We start from the raw sequence: 24,995 nt of genomic DNA, 5'->3' as shown, positions 1-24,995 counted from the left end.
TCTTTTGTTCTGTTCTCCTCTAACGTCTGTATTTTTTTTACCACACCTGTGAGTGCTCTGTAATGCCCCAACTCTTATTAATTCTCCATCAGTCGTTTTATATTAGGTCACTGAGATTGTTCTTAATCTAAAACCCACTTGTGTTGGTGTGCCTTCTATCGGGGTCATACATAATCATAAACCTAATCAAAATTTTGATGTGGTTTCCTTTGGACTATGAAAAACCATTGGGTATTTCATTAATAGTAGCCTGTTCATTTTATTTCCTTTGTCATGGAGATGCTCTTGGCAAAACTAGATGTCTCATCAAATCGACCAATTTTATCATTTGGTGATGTTGAAACTGTAAACCATGCAGTTGTGTCTTCCTGACTTGGTTTCTGCAATGTGCTTTTTTCTGGTCTTCCAAATTGTGCCACTAGAGACCTTCAACTAAGCCACAGTCTTGACAAAAAAAGCTGGAAAATATGATCACATAACACCCTTTCTGGCCTCTCTTCACTGGCGCCCAGTGCAAGCTTGAGCTTATTTCAAGGTTCAACTTTTAACATATAAAGCCCTGCACCACCTTATTTATCTGAACTTCATTACACCATATCTACCGGCACACTCTCTCCGCTCTTTTGATGCTGATCTCTTGACCATTCCCCTAGTAAACACAAAATTAGATGATTATAGAGCATTCTCCTTCATGTCCCTCATCTGTGGAATGGCCTTCCACTACATGGTAAAGAAGCTCGCTCAGTTGACATTTTAAAATCTAAAAAACCCACCTCTACTTATTTTAGTCGAGCCAACCATAACACACAATCCTTTTCTGCGTCCTTCACAAACAAACCGTTTCACTTTTTGTCTTATGTTGCTGGTTTTGTGTTTATTATTACTGCTTTAATGCTATTCAATTGATTTGTTATTTCTGTGTTCCTTTAATTGTAAAGTGCACTGAGCCCATGTCTAATGGTAATTTTACACTTTAAATAAATTTGATAACACTGATTTAATTGGTGGATATACCATTTGGATAACAATTTGACTGTTTTGCTTTGGTCAGCACACTAACTTAAAACCATGGCTGAAAGATTAAATTCTTGATTTATGACTTAAAAGGGTCAGTTCACCTCAAAAAACTAAAATATGTCTCACTTACAATATCCGTATCTAGCCATGCAGACAGTTTTGGATTTACAAAAGCTTGTTTCTCAATGTCTGTCCCTGAAATTTTTGCCTTCACTACCATATAATTCATTTGGTGCTGTCAGCATTTAACAACATGTTTTCAGAAACAATGACTGGTGACTTAGGGTAATCAAATCAACTGACCTTAGTGTCAACAGAAGTCTACAGAAGAAAATCTTTATATATATATATATAAAGATTTTCTTCTGCATATATATATATATATATATATATATATATATATTTAATGTAATATAATATAATTTCTCAATTTGTGACACAACATTTGAGTGCCACATATTTCATTCACCTTCATCATATTAAGGTCGTGGCAGAAATCTCAGAGCAAATTAAACCCAAACTATCTGCGTGGCTAGATAGTGGGGTAGGTGAAAATGTTTGGCCGTTTGTAGTTTGGATGAACTCGCTCGATTGTAGGGGCTTGACTGCCACATCAGATGAAACTGTTCACACCGTGTCTAGTTGCTGCCCAAGGCTAAAAAGGTACATGATTCCTTCATGTTTAGCCAAGATGGAGGGTGAACACCACCAAACAAAACTATATTTTCCAGTGGGAAATGCCGGGAAGTGCCGTTCCTTGCTATTCTTTTAATGAAGAAATACTCTTTAGTTCTGATATAATTAAAGCTTTGCAGCATCTTCGCTAACTTCTTTAGGAGCCTCCATTGTGGGAAATGAACAGTTGCTCAGTGCACACACCTAAACCACGCCCAAAGCTGCCGGTTTCCCCTCATAGGACCCTGATTAGCCGGGCCATGGTGGTTCGGACGCAAACGCATTACTTAAGCCGGATTTTTTCTGATCTCATGATCTTATGATACTGCAAAAATCTGGTCGATGTGTAAGGCAACCACCAACCTTAAAACTGAAAGTAAACAACTTAACCATGATCGTCATGTGTGCTGAGGTAGAGCAAAAACGATGAAAAACACGCCTTTGCTTTAAATTCATCTATACTGTACCGTACCCTAATCACACGCATATTGTGCTGTTTCCCTGCAGTGTGTTTGTGCCCCAGGATGGCTTGGAGAGTTTTGCCAATATGTAGGTGATGCCTGTCTGATAAAACCAAACCGCTGTTTGAATGGAGCCACATGCATTACAACAAGTCAGCCCTCATCTCCTCCCCAGTACACCTGCAAATGCCCCCTCGGCTTCACAGGTGAGATAACGTTGCTTTATTATCTGTTCCCCTCCTTTTCCATCTGTCTGTCCGCCTGTCTGTTGGCAGGATATCTCAAAATATGGATTGGTTTTTACAAACCCTTGTGGGAAGGTTGGTCATGGTGCAACAAATGACTGATTGATGTTTGGGGGGAAGTCTGTTGTGCTTGACAGTAACATACCGTTGGCAGAGATTTGTTCTCTGTTTTGACATTTGGTGTTTTTTAAACATGTATATGCAATATATAAACATGTATATGTAATATTTACACAATGTTATCTAAAAATTTGAGGCAGACGTGCAACACAGGTGGTGAAGGCAGTCTTTTTCTGATTTCCTCCTTCACGACAGTGATTCTCCAGTCTCATGCAAGACATTTGACACAGAGAGCTCTTTTGCCTTTTGTTGGTATTTTGAAAATAGATGGTATGACATATATATTTCAAGAACAAATGCACGTCTTTAATGACAAAGAAAATACTTATTTTGGATTGACTGGAAGCCGTCCTTTAACAGTTTATGTCACATAAAGTTTGTGAAGGAAATTTGTTTTTTACTGCCACCTTGTTATTAAAAACACCTTATATCGAAAGGCATACCACTTTGATTTGAGAGATGAATTATTGTAGCAAAAATGGGGTTGATTATGGGCTGTATCAGTTGACCCAGATTCCCTACCACTAACCAACTTCATCAAAATGGTCTTAGAAAGAACACATCTACTTTGTCCTTTTATTGTCCTTGCATATCAGGCAATGTCATTGAGCATCATTTGTTAGATAACAGACTTAAACTAAGATTCACACTAGCTTACCTGTTACCTGTTGCAAACAAATGCAAAGGCTGCATTAAGCCATGTGTGGCCAGACAAGCCCATTCATTGCAATTGGTTGTTTTAGCTCTACAGTAGTTACATCAATTTTTGAGAAAAATGGCTGTCATTTTACATTTGTAAATACTTGTAAATGTCTTCTTTCAGCATCCCTTTTTAACTTTAGCTTGCCTCCATTTTGCCCTGGGCAGGTAGCCTACAGGAGCCTTGTGTTAGCTCCTCTACTGGGAGTACCTGCTTTTTTATTTAAACTGACACTGTTTTTGACAATCTAGGTAACCAATTGAGCTGAGCCAGTTCAGCTCAACTGAACGTGTACAATGTCAGCAGTATTATAGTGAGTTGTTCAGTTTCAGGGGGATTGTAAGCTTTAGCTTTACATGTAACCTGGAGCCATTAGATATCAGTGATCACATGTCACATTTACTCAAATAAGTTTAAGTACAGTTTTTAGGTAATTGCACTTTACTTGAGTATTTCCATTTTATGCTATTTTAAACTCCTCTTCTTCTTCTTATTATTATTATTAAAGTTACTTACTATTATTTGTTAGCTTTAGCTAGTAGTTACTTTGTACATTTAAAGTAGTAAAATATATATATATATATATATATATATATATATATATATATATATGCCTATGAATCAAAACATTACACCACATTGTTAAAGGTTAATATACCCAGCAGTATGTGCAATTAAAATTGTGATGTACACATTATTGCATCAATAATTGTAATCTAGTACTACAATACACAATAGTCTGCATAATGTAGTATTACTACTGTTAATCAAGTGAAGGATCTGCAGACCTCTTCTACTACTGTTCAGTTTTCAAAACAAAAAAATCGTATGTAGCTTTAAAAAATTGGCAATTTTTTATATTAAATAGTATATTATTTTCAAATAAAAAAACAAACAAACATAATAAAAGCATCATCATGAACTCTGTTATATATCCCAGTATATCAGTATAATAGACATACTGCTATAAAGGCAATGACCTTTAAAAGCCCACTAACAAACATTCTAAACAGGTTAATTTACTTTCCTTAAGTCAGTGTTTGCTAATATCCTTACAGCTGACATAAATGAAATATGTCTTTTCCCTAGTAACACATGAGTAACTTTTAAATCTGAGTGCACTGTGTTTGGAGATAGGGGGTCACAAAGGTTCCTTTAAAGACCTCAAACACTGTGCATTGATTGCACATCGGTCAGCAGGTCAACATTGTGAGACTGGAGGTCACTCTTAAAACCGCAGGTTTACGGTTAAAACCATGTTTGCAAGCATTCGTTCTGTGTCAAAAGACTGAATGTCAACCAGCGTAAAAACTCCCTACGGGGAACTGAACGTACGACTGGGACGGTATGGATTGTTTTCTACCACGGTTGAAAAGCGAGAAATCCCTGCGGTAGTGCGGTATACCGCAGCACCCTTACGAGAGTAGCGCAAGTTAGACCGAGCATGGCAGAGTGCTTTAAGTGAGTGACGTCAGTGCCTGTGTGGTTGCGCAAGGAGAGCGAGCGGTAACGCAGGGTAGCGTATGAGAACCACTGTGAGGAAAAGAGATAGCAAAGTTGATGTAAAGTGAGTTAAAAGTGAACAATAAAACAACAAGTTAGAGCTTCTGAAGACATGGTGGCTTTATCTGTTCACAGTACTCCCAGTAAATTGAATGGCGTCACCCCCGAAAAAACATTGGCTTAAACCTTAGCCTACACCAAATGTTTCAGCCCGATTAGCAGGCGACTTGGCAGTTCGCTAACTTGTTGCTCTCTCTACCAATATAAGCAGCTCTGTTTAAGGCTACAAAACAAGCATGCAGGCTGAAATTCAACCATGCCGTTTTAACGGAATACAATAGGACACTCCGCTAGCTGCTTAATGTGCAAAGATACACGGCAGCTGTAACGTTAATGTGTCTACCTCAGCTAAGAACAGAGAAATGTCTTTGCCTTCCCTACTGTGTATGTTGTTGTGTCATGGAACGTTGCCCTCCCCAACTCGCAAAAGTTTGGATTTCCTCCATCTTTTGATAGGTTTTGTTTTGAAAATATTGAATCTATCTAAGACACAATGTCATCAGACACAATCCATTTCATTAAACACAACATGGCCATGCACACGTGCAAGCCATGCACTATTTTATTGCGATGACAGTGACGAGCTCAGACGGTAGGTGTCACATGACTGCAGTAATGCGGTAACTGTCCCAGCCCTAATTGAATGTCTTTTTAAGTGCAAATTGATTGAAAAAACAATTTCAGGCCAGAAATGTGTGGTTGGCTTGTTATTTACACATCACAAGCCAACTGTAGATTCTGAGCAAAGGCTAGTTCTCTTGATTTTTTAACCTTAAAGCTTATTTACCAGTAGCCTTGCCTGCTTGACATTTCTAAGGCCGGCTGCTGATTGCATTTAATCCAACTACTCTGGCAAACTGCTTCCTAATTAGCTGCCAACTCGGAACATGGCAGAAAGTTGTTAAGCTATCGCTGACAACTGTTCTGAAAAAACAAACAAGGGGAACAAGGGAGAGACACGTGCAAGACATTTGACACAGAGAGCTCTAACGCTGATAGCAATTTATACATTCTAAATGTTTCTATTTTGCTTTTTGTTGGTGTGAGATTTAGGAAAAACCAAGTCGTAGAGACAAAACAACAAAATCAAGTGGGATTTGCATATGTGCTCTATTGCTCTAGATTAGATTAGATTATACTTTATTCATCCCATGACGGGGAAATTTTGTTGTTACAGTAGCAGCATTTTTCTCTAAGACTTCCTAGACTGGAGACCGCAAATTAAAAAAACAAAACAGAACATAATTTCAGTACATACCTGTGCATAAGATAAATGCTTTTGTGATGTTGTCTCTAGACCCATTTAAGAGAGTTGTGTATTTAATAATCATTCACAGCTATATAATTCTACTGCATAGTAGAAGATCATGTTTGAAGCAGTGCTTATCACAGTCATTTTCAGAATACCTAATTGATTCTCTCAGGTAAATTAAGTTGCTCACAACCAAATGCAAGGCAAAAATAAGAGTTAGCAAAAAACTTGTCAATATATGTATAAAAGTAACATAGCTAAAAAGCAAGAAATAAAAACGTTAGGGAACAGTAAGATTAGGTTGAAAAGATTGTGTTGCTATACAATTGATTGTACACATGCTATTAGAGTACGGTGTAAACATAAATATCTGAACTGTTCATTCTACCTCAGAAATATTATCATATATATATATATATATATATATATATATATATATATATATATATATATATATATATATATATATTTCTAATACATTATATCCTAAGAAACTCATCAGCATAATAATGCACAGTATGTGAACAACTCTGTTTAGACATCGTTACATTCTCTATTCTAGACATTATCTGACAAAATCCTTGCATAACATTGTTTATGCTCTATACGGGTTATAATGGTACTGCACAGTATTGTTCCTCTATTGTTTTATTGCTTAAACAACCGGTGAATGTGATTTTCTTTTTTTCTACCCCATTTCATTCGGGTTTTGGCCTATAGCGTATTTCCCAATCTAGCCTTAAATCCTGTCGGTCAGATAAGCCCTTACATGAACAAGATCTTTTTTTCTCTCTTCATAACTGAAATCTGTTGCCAAAATTGTCTTTTAAACCATGGCAGGTCTTAGTGACTGATAGAATTCATTATTTTCTTGCATCTTGGGATTTTTGCTTTGGAATGTTGGGCCATAGAGCATAGAAAGGCCAATTTAATTACAGGCTTTGCCCAGAAAACCCACTGTACTCTATCATAGATCATAACTCAGGATACATTACTCACGCCTCGGCATTCGGGTTTAATTGTGGAAAGCTTTATTTTTTTAAAAACAACAACTATTGGCATATATTTTGGTCTCATTCATACACAGTCTCTTCATTTAATAATATACAACAGGTCATTTAGTTAAATGCAATAATCCACCAAAGATCCAGGGGTGTGACTGAAAGACAAATTGTGAAATTCTTCAACTGAATAAGGTCTTACTTTTGAATCTTTATCTGTGAAATACAAATTTATAATGCTTCGAGGGACCTGCAGGTAAATGATGATTGTACACATTTGAAAGAACTGTTTTGCTAAAGTTCATTTAAAATTACCTGCAATTCATATGGCCTCACTGTATTTAAAAAAAAAATGCATTTCATCATTTCTAGACATAAGAGACATTGCAGTACAAACATGTTTTAGCCTAAATCACCATATTTCATTGCATTGAAGTTTCATAAAAAGGCTACAATACTAAATAATTGATTGTATTAGCAGCCATTAATCAGGGTAGGCGTTTTTCAGGTTATAGTAGAAGGAATTTGTATAATTTTGCTTCACGGCATGGCATATTTTCAATATAATGATGATATTCATCATGGTGTTTGTGCAGTAGCTTGAGGTTGCCGCTGTCAAGAAGAGACTTTCACTACATGTCATTGCTGCTCTGTTATTGATGATAGGACATTTTAAATTAATAACCTGCACTGGAAGACACCCACCCCCAACCACAGCGGTAGAACTAGCAGCTGCTGAGGCAGCTCAGCAGAAAAAAAAAACTCCTATTAAGCAACCTGCTTCCACCACCACTTCTGCTCTCTCCAGCCGGGACAGGGCTACTTATAAAGTGTCTATTTTCTTAACAAGAAAGTGACACTGTCCACCACATCTCTCTTTGCAATTCCAGGGGCTCGCCACCTGTATCCTTCAGCATGTTATTAAGGAATGTTTGTGGCGTAATTACTGTTTCAGGAGAGAAGTTGCTCAAACAGTTGCAGGCAACTCCTAAAGGAGCATTTTGGGAAATGTGCATATTCATTTTCTTAACAACAGTATTTAGGGGACACTGATATTTCCTTCATATCTGTACGCTAAATATGAAGCTAAATCCAACAGCCAATTATCTTAGCTTAGCATAAAGAGTGGAAGCAGTCTTTGAAAAAAGAAACATGTTGTTTTTTACACTATTAAACCAAGGCTGATTAAACCAATGACATGCATGTTAATTAATAAGTGTAATTTACAGTTGTTGGTTGGCAGATTTATTTGTATGTTTTAAACAGAGCCAGGTTAGCTGTTTCCCCCTGCTTCAAATCTTCATGCTAAGCTTTCTCTTGAGCAATAATTAGGCTGCAAATATCTCTTTAGTAAGGTCCTGTAGGATTCAGATTGCCGCTAGATTACGTTACTAAAAATGGCATATAAATAATTTTCTTTAGGACCTTCTATTTATAAAGAAAAAGGGCCTTTGTCAAAGTTGTATTTTAATGTACAGTTACTAACGATGTGTTATCACTCAAAAGGAGCTCTATGTGAAGATGGTGATGTGATACAAATGCAACTCATTTCACATAAATTTTACGTTTATTTTTCAGGAACAAATTGTGAGACTAAGATCAACAAGTGTGATTCCAGTCCCTGTCTGCACAATGGCACGTGCTCTGACTTTCTAGGACACCACACATGCCAATGTCCTACAGGTATGTTGGGCTATTGTCAAAATTAGATCTTTGTAATGACATTTAAGTGGTATCTGTATTAGCTGTGGTAGCAGGGAGTGCTGGAGACCTTTTAAACTACAGTAAAAGTGGATCCTCTGCCGTCTCAGAGTACACTGAAAACCAAAGGCGATTAGCCTTTGCCAGCGAGATCTCTGGACTGTGACATATCCTGCCTGAGGAAGTTAGTCTCGAAAAGTCAGCATGATTTAATTCATCACATCATATTTCTTATTTATAACCTGTTAACTGCAAATATTGGTTTTATTCTCGGGTTCTTTTTATGCATTTTTATTCATGCACTGTAGTCGAAATTAGGTTTCACTACATTTTAATAAAGCAACCAAATTCCTTTATAAAACTTATAAAACAATATATATATATATATATATATATATATATATATATATATATATATATATATATATATATATATATATATATATATATATATATATATACTGTGTGTGTGTGTGTGTGTATATGTATATATAATGTGTATATGTATTTGTATGTATATATACACAGTATACTGTTTGTGTACATACATACATACATACATACATACATACATACATACATGTATGTATGTATGTATGTATGTGTACAGCATGTATAAAAGGCCCACCTCTCACTGATCACAACGTGCGCTGTTGTGCAGTGCAGTGGCATCAAGGCACAGCCAGGGTCTTTGTCACATAATTCACAGTATCAGTTTACAGCTTTGGCCTGTGAGAGCCAACTGAGAAAAATCACCAAGCTCTTTGCCAGAACCCAGCGATGCAACCAAATTGTGGGAATATATTAATGGGAGTTTTATAATAGCATATTGTGAAACTCCTATTAATATAATTTTCCTGTAATTGCTTATAGTGCCTGACGGGCTGAGTCTGAATTTGCATTCACTAAACGTAAACTGATGTACCACTCGCGGGAGCTTTGTGTTTCTGGCAGGGCACAGTAAGTCTGTTTGGCAGTTGCTCTTACCGATTTTACTGGAACATTTTACTGCATGTACAGACCAAAGACACTGTGGGCATAGCGTCTTAGTGGCCAGATGATGTATTTCTCACAATAATGTACTGCTGTTATTTTTAGCTGCTGTTATCATCAAATGTGTTTTGGCTCTTTAGGGAAATGTCACATTGATGGTGTTGAAACATTATGTTTGTAAACTCTTGTTCAATTAAACATTAAAGGACAATACCAGTGTTAATGACACATGGGTCACAGAGTCTGTCTGCCTCATCAGCTGCTGAAGCAAGGCACATTAGAGTCACTATTTAAGGTGACATTCAGAGGTGGCATTGAATTTTTTCATCAACTGATGATTTCAGTTAGCCCTTGAAGTGTCTAACTTGCGACTCTCCATAGTTTTAAAGATTGTGAATGATAGCTTGAAGTGTCATTCATCCATCCATTTCCGATGCTGCTTATCCTGCTCAGGGTTTTGAGGGGCTTGGAGACTCCTCCACTGTGCATTGGGCGAGACATACTTGAGGGTACACCCTGGAGAGGTTGCCAGTCAATCTCAGGGCTAACACACAGACAAAAAAACAAAGTTATACCTACAGGGAATTTAGAGTTACCAGTTCACCTAACTGGCATGTCTTTGAACTTAGCGAGGAAACTGCTGGAAACATTTGCAGACAAAAGGAAAACTTGCAAACTCTTTTAAAGGCCAGCAGGTTTGAACACAGAACGATCTGAATAATAATGGACAATGCAAAAATAACGAAAAGTGCTGGTAATAAAAATCCTAACATTATAGTACGTTTAATTTCATTTAAACCCAAATCTCAATCCTCAATCCCATGGTTTCTAACCTAATTGTGTGATCCTAATGGGCATCCGTATGTCCATTCTTCAATCTGAAAATATGACCCTTCACACAACCACACTATATGTGTGTTTTTTTAACTCATTTTCCAATACACCATATATGCTGTGACTGTTCCTTGTGCTTTTTGGGTGAGCATTTATGTGGAAATTTGGCTCTGCCAACGACGGAGTTGGCTTATGGCTTTGTCATTTGGGTTATCGAGTGGGAACCTCCCATCACAGATGTCAAGTTGAATTAGACCCACGACACCCCAGAAGGCTCAACGGTTATCATTGTGTCGCCCCTGTTACACCTGCTCAGAGCAGTGATCAGGACTGCACCTATCCACACTGGCTTCTCTCTATTTTTAGGAACATACTGTACATATTTCACAGACGCGCCTACAATGACTGTATTTTCCCTGTTAGGGCCCTATCTTGCAGCCGGCGCGGCACAAAGCCCTATGCAAGCGTCTTTGCCATTTTAAGAATAACGCAGTTCATTTTCCGTCCTGCGCCCACGTTGTTTCAATAGCAAATGCATGTGTCCATGTTTGCGCCTATGGGCGTGCTCGTGTGTTCAGGTAAATTCTTGGCGTATTGCTATCTTGAGGCAGCGGGAAGCGGTCGCGCCATTTAGCAACAAAACTGGTCTAATGTCCATAACGCAGCATTTCATTTTTTTTTTTTTATAGTGCATTAGTAAAATGCACCTTGTGCTTGTTACACACACACACACACACATAGAAACACACAAGCGCAGCAGCACACACACATGCAAAAGATTACAAATATAAATATTATGGTGCAAATCTACCATCATATTAGCAATGCGCTAAGCTACAAATGCACCTGCGTTTAAAGGTAATGCGAGATGACACTCTGACTGGTTTATTGTATGTTATGCTCAATACACAACTATGAATCAATGATGACACTTAGTACAACCCTTTTGAACAATGCGCCCGGACTTTTTCTTCCGCCGTCAAATGTAGCAAAAGTGGATTTGGACACGCCCTACATACACCTACGCCGTGTCCTTAGATTGTTAAAATAGCGACCTTAATTTTAATATCAACAGTAAGTCTACAATGATTATACAGCAAGTAGAGAGCATTGTTTGAACACTGACTTGACACTGATATTTGCTGTACTGCAAACATGAGATAGATCTATACATTCTTTGCAACACACAAGCTGGTGCCTTTTCTTTTCAGCCAGAGCCATCGGTTTCTCTTTTCGGCAGCCCCTGAAGCTGCCTTTGCTGCCTGTAGTAATCCCAGATCATGAATCCCTAACTCCCTACATAAACTGTTACTAGATGGGCCACAGATCCATGGTAACGAAATTCCACAGGGCACACCCTGCCTTTCCAGCCTTGCTACTAAATCCCATCTGTTATCCCAGCAAACCTTAGCCTCTTCCGCTCATATGCCTCATCTGCTGCATCTTCTCATGGTGAAGTGAGTTTTACAATGTAAGAAAATAGTCTGCTGTTTGCCGGACCCAAGTACTAAGTGAAGTCTTAAAACATGGCTGGAATTATAAGTTGCAGGTCACTTTCTTTGTTCCAAGCCCTACCTGCCATTGACTATATTACCAACTCAATACTGCATGTTACATGGGCAAAGTCAAACTCTGAAAAGTTCTCACTATTATTGGGCTTTCAGAATTCATGGGTTTGCTAAATGTCTCATCTCATTTACAATTACACCACCTCATCTTTAGGGATAAGACAGTGTCTCTGCTACCACAAATCTGATAATGGTTACAGATGAGTATTCAACTAAAAAGAGCACAAAAAAAAGAGGTTTTAGATGACAAATCGGGGGAGGTGGGAAAGAAGCACAATGTTAAAGTTTGCATATTCAAACTCCAAAATTAACAACAATTAACTAAGTCAGGGAGGCACTGTGGCACATCAGCCAAGGCTCCTCCAGTCAAGAAAAAATTGTTCCAATTCTTGTCTTGTATAAGGAGGTTATGGGCTTGGTTTGTTTTTTTTGTCTGTTTTACAGGAGGATTATGGGAAAACTACTGGCCCACTTTCCATTAAACTTGGTGTCGGGGTGGAGCTTGGACCAATAAATAACCCATTTGATTTGGGAGCAGATCTGAATTACAGGGCGAGATGGTGAGATTTGGCTTGGCCTTGGCAGAGGTCTGCATTCTCCAAGTGGCCTTCCAGTTAGATGATGAATGAAACAGTGGCATTATTTACCATCGCCAAGGAGCTCATGTTTTTGGTTTGGTTTCTCCCGTTGTTTGTCGGTTTGTTTGTCTGTCAGCAGGATTACTGAAAAATACATTGTCCTATTTTCATGAAACCTGGTGGAAGGGTGTGGCATGGGCCAAGAGAAAACCCATTACATGTTGGAGTGGATCCAGATCTTTGGCATAGACTAATTATTGTTGTCAATGTTAAGAGAAATGGCGTTTGTACTGCATGAATGTGGAGTTGAAGAAATCTGTGAAATAAGTTCCCGACTGGAAAAATGTACACTGCATTAACAATGTGAGATAAGTCATGGCCTCTGCGTTCTCCGAGAGCCTTTCTGGTTAGATATGTAAAAGAGACGACCTAGTACAGGGACAACAATTGGAGAAGGGTTTGCAGCAGATCTGGTCAGGTATTGCATCAGTTACATTAACTATATTAAATCTTTTCTTTTAGGTTTTCTGGGAAAGAACTGTGAAGTTGACATAGATGCTTGTGCTCTACCCAACAACGCATGTCCACCAAAGACACAGTGTTTGGATCTCCCGGATGGCCTTAAATATACCTGCCATGTACCCTGCCCTAAAAACCTTCAAGTGGGTAAAATAATTCTAATGTCTCTGTCTAATCTGCAGTTCTGTTAAGTGTTCTTCTTCAGTCCTTTTAAATGTGTAAAGAGCTCCCAGTCTTCTGTTTATTAATCTTGAAGCAATTTCTATGTATTTTGGTGCAAACACATTATCACATTATTACAACAACAGCAAACGATAACAAGCTAATTAATAAGGATGTTTTATGTGATTTTGTTAAATCATTTTTGTCAAATAAGAACACAGAACTTGCATAGAACTCAGCAGAACAATCTCATTGATATCTAGTCAGGGTTTTTATATTTGTGCATTATGAATGCATTTCCAACTGAGTTACCGGTAATCAAACCAAATACAGAAAGCCCATCTTTTACTGCATTGGGTTTTATGGGCACTTTAACTTTTTATATGTTAAGTAAGAAAGTATACGCTCAGTTATTTATAGTAACCTGCAAAATGTCTTCAGACTGTCACCACAAACTGAAATTTTAACATTGAGGACTAAAGAGAGAAGGTATCAAATATTGAATAAGTATCTTATTTATAAATGTGGGATAATCCTTTGTTATACACAGGGATAAAAATAAGCACAAGTCTCACAGGAAGATTGACAACAAATGCGATAATCCATAAACACAGCAATCAGCTGGTGCAGAAGCTGTACAGCATGTCGGAATACCCCGGAAGAAAAGACTAATAAGGGAGTCCACTGCTTTCTTGTGACTTTTATTGAAACTTTTGGAATTTTGATGTTTATAGTTAACTAATATTTTTTGACCTGTATGGCCCGACTAAATTATAAAAAAAACACCCGGTTAATGGCTCTAGTGTTGAACTATATATATACATATATATCTCGAAAGATTGAGCACCCCAGGTAAAAAATGTTAACAATGTGCATCAACTATTTTCAGTTCCAGTTTTCTAGACATCTGCTTAGAAGAACCCATGGTGCTGATTTTTGGGGCAAGGTCAGATGAGTCTGGGCATTTAAAACCTTAAGATTGACATCACCTGGTCTTTCCAGACAATGATTGAGAACAATCCATGATGCTGTCAGGTCTCAGCTTTCCAAAGGGGCGGTGCATGCTGTAATCTCTGCAGGGTGCCCAAACTTTTAAAGACGACATTTTTTAGTTTTCTGTGATTTTGAAAGTTTAAATGATGGAAATCTTCATGTATATATGTTTGTGTGTGTCAAAGTCTGCTTTATTGTCAATTTCTTCACATGTCAAAAACATACACACACATTTTGATTTCTTTGTGTGTGTGTGTGTGTGTGTGTGTGTGTGTGTGTGTGTGTGTGTGTGTGTGTGTGTATATATATATATATATACTCTATGCTGCATTTTTAAATCATTGAAACACATTTTGTATGTTCTTTGTTTCTATTTTAAATATGGTTGCACATCCTCCAGATGTTTAAGCATTCATTGTGGAAGACAAAGATGGAATTGTTGTTGTTCAGAGTTTTTGCTTTTGGCATGCAGGTGAAGAGCACATTTACTGGACAACCTGATGCGGATGAGTGCCACTGAAGTCTGTGTCTGTGTTTTTGAAAATAAAATAAAAAAATGTTGACATAGATTATTGTCCGGTTTAAAAAAGCGACCAAGCCTGAACAGAAGAGCTTCTACAGATAACAGATGGAGATGATCACTCACTGTGGAGAATGCCTTGTGTTGGCGGCCTTACAGAAATGCCATGATGTCTGCATTATACACCTTCCCACAAGCCAGCTCTTCCTCAGCCCCTTTGTTTCCCTTCTACTCTAAAGACACATCTACAAGCTAGCAGGCATATATTAACTCTTGGGAAGTTTGATCTTGTCTTGTAAGACACGTGTACGATGTAGATACTACCTGGAATACTGAATGAACCCAGTTATAGAGCATGGGTCAGTATTCATGAGTGTATCATGTGGCTGTAATGAAACTCATTTTCAGGCCACCGGCAGCAAGAAATTACCAGTTTTTCATTGAAAAATGATGAATATATTTTTTGACCTGAATAAAATGTAACCATAAAAGATTCAATTTTTGCACATGAATCAACCTATTTCATGCCATGTGTATCTAACAGCTCTGTCTTCTATCCACAGCCATGTGCCAACGGAGGACGCTGTGTGTTCAATAATGCCAGCAGCTATACTTGTATCTGTACACCTGGTTGGTCTGGTCAGAACTGCCATATAAATGTCAATGATTGTGTTCAACATTGGTGTCAAAATGGAGCCACTTGTGTGGATGAGATTGATGGTTACAGGTGAGTGTTCAAACCTTGATTGCCTTCGGCCAATTCAGGCTCCAGAATGTCAATGATTGTAAAACCTGTGACATTTACTGTTCTCTTCCTTCAGGGTTGAAAGAATTCCTCTACCTCTAATACAGTATTAAGAAATTCTCTTTAATCTTTTGCTAGCTGCCTTTGTCCCAGAGGATACACAGGCATCTACTGTGAAGAGGACATCGATTACTGTGTTGGTCATTGCTGCTCTGAACACGGTGTTTGCCTGGACCAGCAGCATAACTTTACGTGCCGTTGCATGCCTGGATTTGAAGGCTTGCTCTGCGAACTGGAAACAAATGAGTGCAACAGCTTCCCGTGTGCAAGCGGTGCCACCTGTGTGGACCTAATCAGTGATTATCGGTGCCGCTGTCCCCCAGGGTTTGAGGGTATGAGACCATCTGATGAAAATGTGAGCCTATTTGCAGCCATTAGTATAGCCAGCCACAGGAATGTCAGCTTTTAGAGCAGGCTTTAGTGTTTGAATGTTAATATGTTAGAGAAAGAAATATACAGCATTCACATAGAAAGTTCTTTAGATTTTGCTCATAATTATTGCACATTAGGTCCAGTTTTCACATTGTAATTTTAGCCCTACAAAGGCACATTGTCAAGTTAAGTCAAATACTGTAAAATGAAATAGGGAATTATGATCCATAGATATGTTTAAAATTAGACATACAGTATATTATATCAGTGGTGTGAATAAAAAACTTTCTTAAATATTAAAATGCTTTTTTATAGCATTGAAAAGGCAACTTCCTTAAATCATAAATCATGCTTTAGAATGAGATTCATAGTGACATAAAACCTTGTGTTTGCTCCATTTCAGTGCAGTATTAATTAGAAAGTTCACTCGCATTATTGAGTTATTTAGAACTTAACCGTCTCCAAAAGCTTGTAGCTGGAAGGTATACGTTCATCATTCATCACTGCTAAGAAAAATTCCTGTTTTATGATGTTTATAAAACATCTGTTTCATGTTTACTGCTGCTGTTGTAGCATTCTGGCTCAGTATCATAGTGTGTGGTACAAAGTGTCTTGTACAATATATTTAGGCTGGAGTAACAGTCAGCAGCTACCGTAATTGTATGATTATCTTACAGTACATGATTAACAGCCCTTGCCAGTGTATGGGGTCGTGATAGCAAAAGTACAGTTACCTTTGGTGTAGACAGCAGTGCAGATAGAAGAGCAGTGCCTGAGGATGTCAGGCTCTTAGTTCTCTATAAGCTCTCCGGCTCAGAACTAAGAGGTCTGAAATATCGCCAAAGGCCAGGCCTAGTGGAGCATTACATTTGTCAGTAAATTCTCGAATCAATACTGTCTTATTCTTCCCCAGAGGATAATAAAATTGAGCTTAAACCATTTCTGCATACATACAAGCTGCAACATGCTGAACACATAGTGATTCAGTCACATTTTGAGCCAGGAGAATCAGACGCAATCAGCTGCCTCATGAAATAAAATCCTGTCACCAATAAACCAGCTGCCGCTCATTGTTATGAACATACACATAAATGTGTACTGCATATGTTCTGAATATGTTTATAATTTAACTTTTCCTTTGATAGGGAATTTCAACAGTGACAACAAAACTTGTTGCAAAATGTTTTAAACTGTTGTCCCTGTGACATTAAGTAGAGTTTATTTGTTTCTCGTCATTCTGCAGGAAGAACCTGCTCTGAGAATGTAAATGATTGCTGGTCGCAGCCTTGTCTGAATGGAGGCTCGTGCATGGATCTGATAAATGACTACATATGTAATTGTCCTTTTGGTAAGTACCAATTACATGTGTATTTTTGAGCATGTTTACGAAAATATCATGCAATAATTTTGTGTAAACTGTGCAGTAGAAACACATAAGGTTATTTCTCAAGCATTAACACACAAACTTGTTTGTTTACTTAGATGATTTTTCAATTTCTGTTTAGGATATGCTTCCAAACATGTCAAAGAGACGCAGGCTATAAACCAGTTAAAATGAGCATTATTAAAAAGCTCTACACTAACCAAATATAAATAATAACTCTGTATTATGGGTTCATTGGTTTAAGGTTAAAATTGTCTGACCTGTTAAGAAAACAATAGTTGTTATCTTTCTAAGCATAAATGCATGCAAACAATCCCTTACTAGACTGTGATTTTGTTTTGGGCATTGTCCTTTAATCAAGGAACCTTGTGTGTTACACATTTGTATATGTTAAGACATTTTCAAAACTTATGTTCTAGAAAGACTCTATAATCAGTCCATAACAGAGGGTGGTGTTGCATTCCTTGGTGTGCGGCTGATTTCACTATGCCCGCTGGTAATAAAATACTTAATCACTACTTGATTGCACAAATCAGAATGTCACAGTCCAATGTCACATTCAATAGTAAACAGCCACAATAAACAGAACAGGATTTACAGAAAAAAACATTTGACAAATAAAATCCACAAAACATAGGTGTCGACTTGATACAAAATACACTCTGGGCAATGGTCTGTTTTGCTAAATTATTTTCTATTCCACAGAGGCAGAATAACTGCACAGGTTATGTTGGATATTTAGTATTCTTTTGAAATTCTAGCCTCAGACTTAAGTTGTTTGAATATGATGGAGTGAAACAATATCACTGCTGTTTTGTTGTCATTGTGCATCTTGTTTGAGTTCCCTGTACCTTTCCCTCAGCCAAAAATCCCTCTATTTTACTGCGTCATAAATCAACACAAATGTGGGTGAAGTCATTAAAACATTTACTACCTTGAAACATGCACAGCACCTGTTACATGGTGTGTTTTTATGACATTATGGGGACAGCAAATGCATCACTGTAAATAATCTGCTCTTATTATTTTTTCTGCCCGATGCTCAAATTAGATTTGTGCAAAAACAGAACACCAATGTGTCAGTAGAGCTTCCATTAATGTTTTGATTTTATTGAAAGATGTATAGACAGGTGTTTTTGATCACTTTATCTTTTCACAAATTGAATTAGATAAATGGTCTGTCAGGTCTGCTTCCTTCTTTCTTCAAAAACACACACAAGGATTCAGGAAGACTATCACTATTTAACACGCTTGTCACAGTTTCCTGTTTGCAACTACATTACAGTACCTCTGTGTTCAGTTGTACTGTGTTTATTGAAGCCTTTTTTGTACTATATATATTTTGTGAATAAAGCCAAAAAGCTCTCAGGGATACTTCAACCAGGGTTGCACAATCCCTTCAATGTGTTGTTTTGGTGACAGAAAATACAATTACTTTAATTTGCACCTGGCTCTAAAAACACACTTAGCAATTGGCAATCCCAATCATTTGATGGCAGCCATGGTTTTTGGAGAATGTCTAAATCCTTTCACTGAGTCAGTCTCTAACTATGAAATCAGAACCATTTAAATGTATAAAGTTGCTGTTGTTTTACCACACCAAATCTGCCAGCATTTGTCATTTAAACTTGGTTAAAACTGCAGAACACATTCAGCAACATTTTTTCAAGTCTACAGGTATAGGAAGTTTAGAATCAAATACAGGTGGCACAACATTGTCACCTGACTTCAGCGTATCCATTTAGTTCATGGACCAAACTTAATAAAAATAATGGCATTTAGGAGGAATAGTTTCAAACAGTTTAGCATCAATCAGATGCTGATTTGTCTTAAACCGAGTAATACAGGAAGTTGTTTGTTGTTTTACGGTGGTGCTTTACTTGCGTTTGTAACTTAAAATATGGCTGTTTTGTTAAACCCAAACCATTATATTTTCCTAACTGTAAGTAGTTTTGTTGACTAGACCTAACCAAGTAGTTTTGTTTCATTTCACAACTTTACAGTTTAAAACGGGTTTGAATCGTTTTTCATTTTATTTATTAAACTTCCTTAGAATTAACAACTGTATTTGGTGATTTCTATCTATGAACAGGATTTTTAGTTGCTCAGCTCACTGAAGCAACCAGGACGTTGTTGATGATGAGAGATGACTTAAATATGCTGATGGCCAGCAGTTCTTTGGGCCAAGGAATAATTATGACCCATGGCCATTAACCACTGAACATGGGTACATAAGCTCTCCGCTTTAATGTATTCAACAATACATCACAGTATGTCTTGTTACTACTGAACATTTTGAGATAAAGTGAAAAACGGCTTCACTTTCTGCCTTTGTTCCTTACGGCAGCAGAGTTGGGCTGAGCCACTAGTACCTGTCAGATAGAACAGGGAGTCCCATTTGGAGATGGTGACACTGTAAATGTGACATTCCTTCATGCAACATTAACCTTGGAGTGAATTGCATGCACAATTGGTTATTAAACACTTCTGAAACACCCTGTTGGAGGCAATAGCTGTCCATTAACTAGTCAAGGCGATACATAATATAATGAGAAAAGGGTAGTTGGAAGGTCATCAAACATCTAGATAGATGTGTAGATGTAAAGTCTGCGGCTCTGGAAAGATATTACAATATAAAGAAAGTGGAGACAGGAAATACATAGTATAACCGCTGTCCCGTGGGTATATTCAAGTCTTGATGAAAATGCTTTGCATTAGAAAGTGATGTTTGAAATATTTCTGTCCTTTGTCAGTGAGTAAGAACTACTTTGCAGACACCCACTACACTCAGATTAATGAGACAGGGGTTATGGGCACATTCTTCCTGTTTAGAGGCTTCTGGCTTAAAGAGGGTTTTGGTTAGCATGACAAAAAGAAACCTCTGTGACTCCATAAAGTGAATCTCCCAGCCTTTGTGAATGTAACAATTAAATGCAAATGTATTGATCCACCTGGCCAAATGGGCAAAGGTTGAACAGTGTGTTGTAAGTGAAAAAACACAGCAATCTATTTTAGGATTCTCCCTTCAAGTCATTTTTATTTGCAAAAACATGTAATGAGTTTTGGTCAGACCATCTGTCTGTGCTTTATTTACAACAATATATATTGACATGGGTGTCTATCAGTGACATGCAGACGTCCATTTGGCGAGGCAGATAAATGTGATACAGATCAGTTTGGTCGGGAGGCCCTCTGTCAATGATTCACTCAATTAGCATACTTCATAGCAGGTAGATTGCTAGGGCCAGAATCAATACCCACATTAATGCGCTAAAAAAAGATGTCTAAACCTAATAAAACATACAGCCACATAAATATGTGTTCTGTAATACGTGTTACTGTTGTTTAAGAATTCAGTCCTCCTTGCTTATTATCCAAGGTTTATCCAAGGAGTTTCCCTTTTCCATTGTTAACTCAGTTTTCATTGCAGGGTTCAAGGGGAACGATTGCTCTGTGGATATTGACCTTTGCTCATTTGGACTATGCAGTGAACATACCTTAATATGCGTTGAGACCAAGGATGGACCGAATGTCTCTTGCACTTGTGAAAGAGGTGAGGAAGACCTTTAACGGATGTTATATTTGTCATGCAGATATATTGATAACAGGTGGAAAATCATGCTTTCTTATGGTTCAAGGTCTCTTTACTAAAATGAATATTTATGGTTAGCACCATTAGCACTTCTGCATCGCCCCATTATATATGTTTGCAATACTCATAGAGCTGTTTGTTTACACGTGTTTATGTATGTGTATATGTATGTATATATATATATATATATATATATATATATACCTTTCACACACAAACGTATATCTGTACACAGTTTAAAAAGGTTAATGTTCATCTTGTTCAGCTTTGTTGTTCTTGTTTTTAGCCGTCTGTCTCTTTTTGTGTATGTGCTTTGAAAGCAACAAAGCCGGAATGAAATTTCATGTGTTCTCACACTTATTTGGCCGTTAAAGCCGGTTCTGATTCTAAAAAGTTCATTTTTTTTTTAATCAGATCAAGACTACATGAGAGTCCTTATCATGTGCTAGACCATGTATCGAAAGAAAAGCCCCTAAACTGCTACATAACGTTTTTAAACCTTCATAACCACCTGATTAATCCGTGCTGATTCACGCAGGTTAATTTGACAGCTCCTGCCGAAAAAAACAATTTTGTTTATGTGTCAGTCAAGTCCCACTGAGTCCCCTCCATGAGGGTGACAGTGTTATCACAGCAGTCTCTGCCAGCGGTGACAGGGATAACACAGGAGTAAGAGGAAGATGCTTGACCTGTTAGATATTCTGAAGCTTGCCAGGGTAATCAGGCTTCATGCTCTAGCAAGTCAAGGATATACAGTATATGTGGTAAGTGACAGAGTGCCATTATAGTACTGTGTCCACATTCAAAGGAAACCATGTAGCTTATTTTAGGATACAGTTGCGGTACATGAAATGAAAACATTTTTTTCCTGCCAAACCAATGGTAATTCAGTCGACGCTACTCCATACCAGCTCTGCTATCCCTTTTCAAATGAATAGCTATTACATAGAAGTTCATGTAACCCAATCAGTTACCCTAACTTCATTACTCCTGTGTCACTTATGCCCGGCAGATGTCAATGTGAAGGATTGTGAGTGATTTCTTATGTAAATGAAAGCAACCTGCGGCAAGCTGCTCTCCCCGATCACTTCTCAAGGGCAAACTGCGAGTTGCTGTCTTGTCTCAACGCTTCAGGTCCGCAATCTTGGCAAATACATATTATCTAATGCTTGCCAACCTAAGGTGTTGCAAAACATGTTACTTATACCCTCCCTTGCTATACTGCATATCCCATCCTGTCAAACTTTTGACTTATTAGTAGTTATTACTCACACTAAATCATATCCTTGAACTTAGAATGTTTGATGAACTCATTTTGCATGAATGATTTTGCGTTTGTATCAATTGTGCAAAAAGAGGAAATACAGTTTCTATCTTGTTATGATGGTTACTGTGAAAATTCTTTACAGATTTTTGTTTGATTAAACTTTCCTGAAGAGCAGATTTTGCAGGGCAATACGTTTTAGTTTTTAACGACCATAAAACTGTTTTTGACAGCAGTATTTTTTTGTTTTACATTACCATTTATTTCAAACGAAAAACGTTGCAGTGCAAGGCTTATTTTGGCCGCTAAATGATTTGAGCTTCAAAAGCTGTTGTTTCATCAAAATCCTCACTATAGCATGAGACATTTCTTTTGTCATACCACAGGTTTAAGCAGTGAAGCAGTTGCTTTTGTTTGGCTGTTCTTCTTGTTTTTATATAACCCTACAGTATTGTTTTGAAAGGAAAACTGCTTATTCGGACTGTTCTTTTTATGTTCATTTTTTCCCACATTCCTAATTGAGAAGAGCATTTTAGGAGTCGTAGTGCTCTGTTTAATCCTTGGAAGACTGTGTGAAACATTGCAAACATTTAACAAATACTCTATGGTAGGTAAGTGTGAGGTTAACCTACAAAAAAGCCTGTGTAAAACAGGCAATGATGCGCCTCAATGTACCTTACACACTGACATGTTTCTTCTCTTTAATGGCGTGTGTGTGTGTGTGTGTGTGTGTGTGTGTGTGTGTGTGTGTGTGTGTGTGTGTGTGTGTGTGTGGTACGATTGCACTTACACATGTGCACCGATGCATGTTATTTGTTTCATGCGGTTCCCTTTGTTTATAGATTGGATTTGATCTTAAAAATCACTGGATTTGGCTTATTTAATGTATTACATCAGAAGGGCAGTGCATGGCTCTTATTAAACATGATTAAGTGATCCAGTGAGCTGAGTCTGGATGTGCCCAGCAAGCTCTTTGAATCAATAAAGGCTTTGAAAACCAGCTTTTGTTAGTGAAAACAAAGTCATGCTGATCCTAAATGGCTGAGGAATGAAACCAGGCAAAAAGGATTCCAATTACAGCATTTTTTGTTGTTGTTTGTTTTGTTTTTACATATGCTGCAGGGTTTGGAGGGTCATTTTGTGAAGTAAATCTCAACGAGTGTGAGTCAGAGCCTTGCCAGAATGGTGGTATTTGTGTGGACGGCATTGACCTGTATCAGTGCTTCTGCTCAGAGGGTAAGTTGCAATGCAATTAGATCCCCCAATAGTCGAGACAATACGTTAATGAGGATAATTTAGACCTTTGTTGGTGTGCAACCAACCAGTTTCAGCCCTGAAGTTATATGACCCTGGCTTAAATAAAATCTCATGAATTCAGTCCACACTCTCAAATGGTTTAAAGAAGTGAAAAGAAAAAGTGAAAAGCAAAAGGGTTAGGCCAATTGACTAATTATGAGTTTACTTGTATCCATTTTATTTTTGGTAAACAAAAAGGAATGTCTTGCCTTTCAGATCTTTATGATAATGGGCAAAGTTTGTAATCATTTCAGCAATTACAATAGAAATGTGAGCTTCATTGAACCAGTTACTTTAACTATCAATTTAAGAACCCATTAATGCAGAAAATAGATTTTAAACATCATTCTGCCAACCCCTGCAAAAAAATTGCCAACGATCAGTAAATGCAACGTTCAACATTGCTACCAACTGAAAAAACTAGTACTGTTTCTTATCTGCAGAAGGTCCTGAAAAGAAACTTCAATAACGACCTTCATGCACATGAAATGTACAAGGATTCAACTATTTTGTACAACTAGAAGAATTTCTTGTTCCTTATCTTCTTTTTTGGCCAACACCATGCCCTCGATGTGACAACAACATGAGGTTTATCTTAATACCTGTCCATGTACCATAGACGGTTGAGAGTTAGTTTGTCCATTTTGCTGATTAGCACACTGTGAGCCAAAGAACTAATCAGTAAACTGGGTTGTTGGAGTGTTTGCTTGGAATGAAAACCTGTTTACTCTCAACAAGAGTTTTTAGCATGTGGTGTTGATTGCTACTTTTATTCATGATGATTTTCAATTACCCTTTTCCCCATGTTTCCCGGCTTTCAGTTCAATACCCATAAGGTTAACAAACATTTGCTTTAAATTTCTCCTATCACATAAAACTATTCCATCAGAAATTGTCACTTGCATCATTAGAGTAAGAAGTAATAAATCTCAGCTATTTTTCCAATCATGTTGGTCCAGCTGACATCTTACCTGTGAGACATACCTCTGATTAAACCTTGATTGCGGGTGAAGCCTGTTATGCATTTTTAATGAAGTCAGGATAATTGTCAAATTTTATGACATGGAGAGAGGTGGAAATTAGTTCCATGGTCAGTTTGAGAAATTATGACAATTTGACCTGCACCGATGGTGCTGATAGCTGAGCATTAGTCATGGGCCTCCTGTAGCTGCAGTGTGTGACAGTGCTAATGATAGTCATTTTATAGCGTGACCATGCAGTGGAATATATTTATGGGGGACTTAAATGTCAGAAATTGGCTGCATTCACTTTTACTTGATTTTTACCTTTTTTATTTTTTAAATATTAAAGATGGTGAAACTATACATATATATATATATATATATATACACACACACACACACACACACACACACACAC

At 37.5% G+C, this 24,995-nt stretch overlaps 1 protein-coding gene across 3 annotated transcripts in view; it reads left to right on the top strand.

Moving 5' to 3' along the window:
- Positions 1 to 24,995, top strand: part of eys (eyes shut homolog) — a 165,181-nt gene that overhangs the window by 17,249 nt on the left and 122,937 nt on the right. For 2 of the 3 annotated variants that reach the window (XM_034897345.1, XM_034897347.1), the window contains 8 exons: positions 2,200 to 2,359; positions 8,613 to 8,717; positions 13,231 to 13,370; positions 15,466 to 15,629; positions 15,786 to 16,039; positions 17,323 to 17,427; positions 20,894 to 21,016; positions 23,442 to 23,555. In XM_034897345.1, the coding sequence (XP_034753236.1) occupies positions 2,200 to 2,359; positions 8,613 to 8,717; positions 13,231 to 13,370; positions 15,466 to 15,629; positions 15,786 to 16,039; positions 17,323 to 17,427; positions 20,894 to 21,016; positions 23,442 to 23,555 (1,165 nt within the window). The remainder of the gene's footprint in view (positions 1 to 2,199; positions 2,360 to 8,612; positions 8,718 to 13,230; positions 13,371 to 15,465; positions 15,630 to 15,785; positions 16,040 to 17,322; positions 17,428 to 20,893; positions 21,017 to 23,441; positions 23,556 to 24,995) is intronic. The other variant, XM_034897346.1, reaches the window with a different exon arrangement.

The sequence above is a fragment of the Etheostoma cragini genome, chromosome 17 (genome assembly GCF_013103735.1).
Source record: "Etheostoma cragini isolate CJK2018 chromosome 17, CSU_Ecrag_1.0, whole genome shotgun sequence".
NCBI lineage: Eukaryota > Metazoa > Chordata > Actinopteri > Perciformes > Percidae > Etheostoma > Etheostoma cragini.
This window is presented reverse-complemented; position numbering and strand designations above follow the sequence as displayed.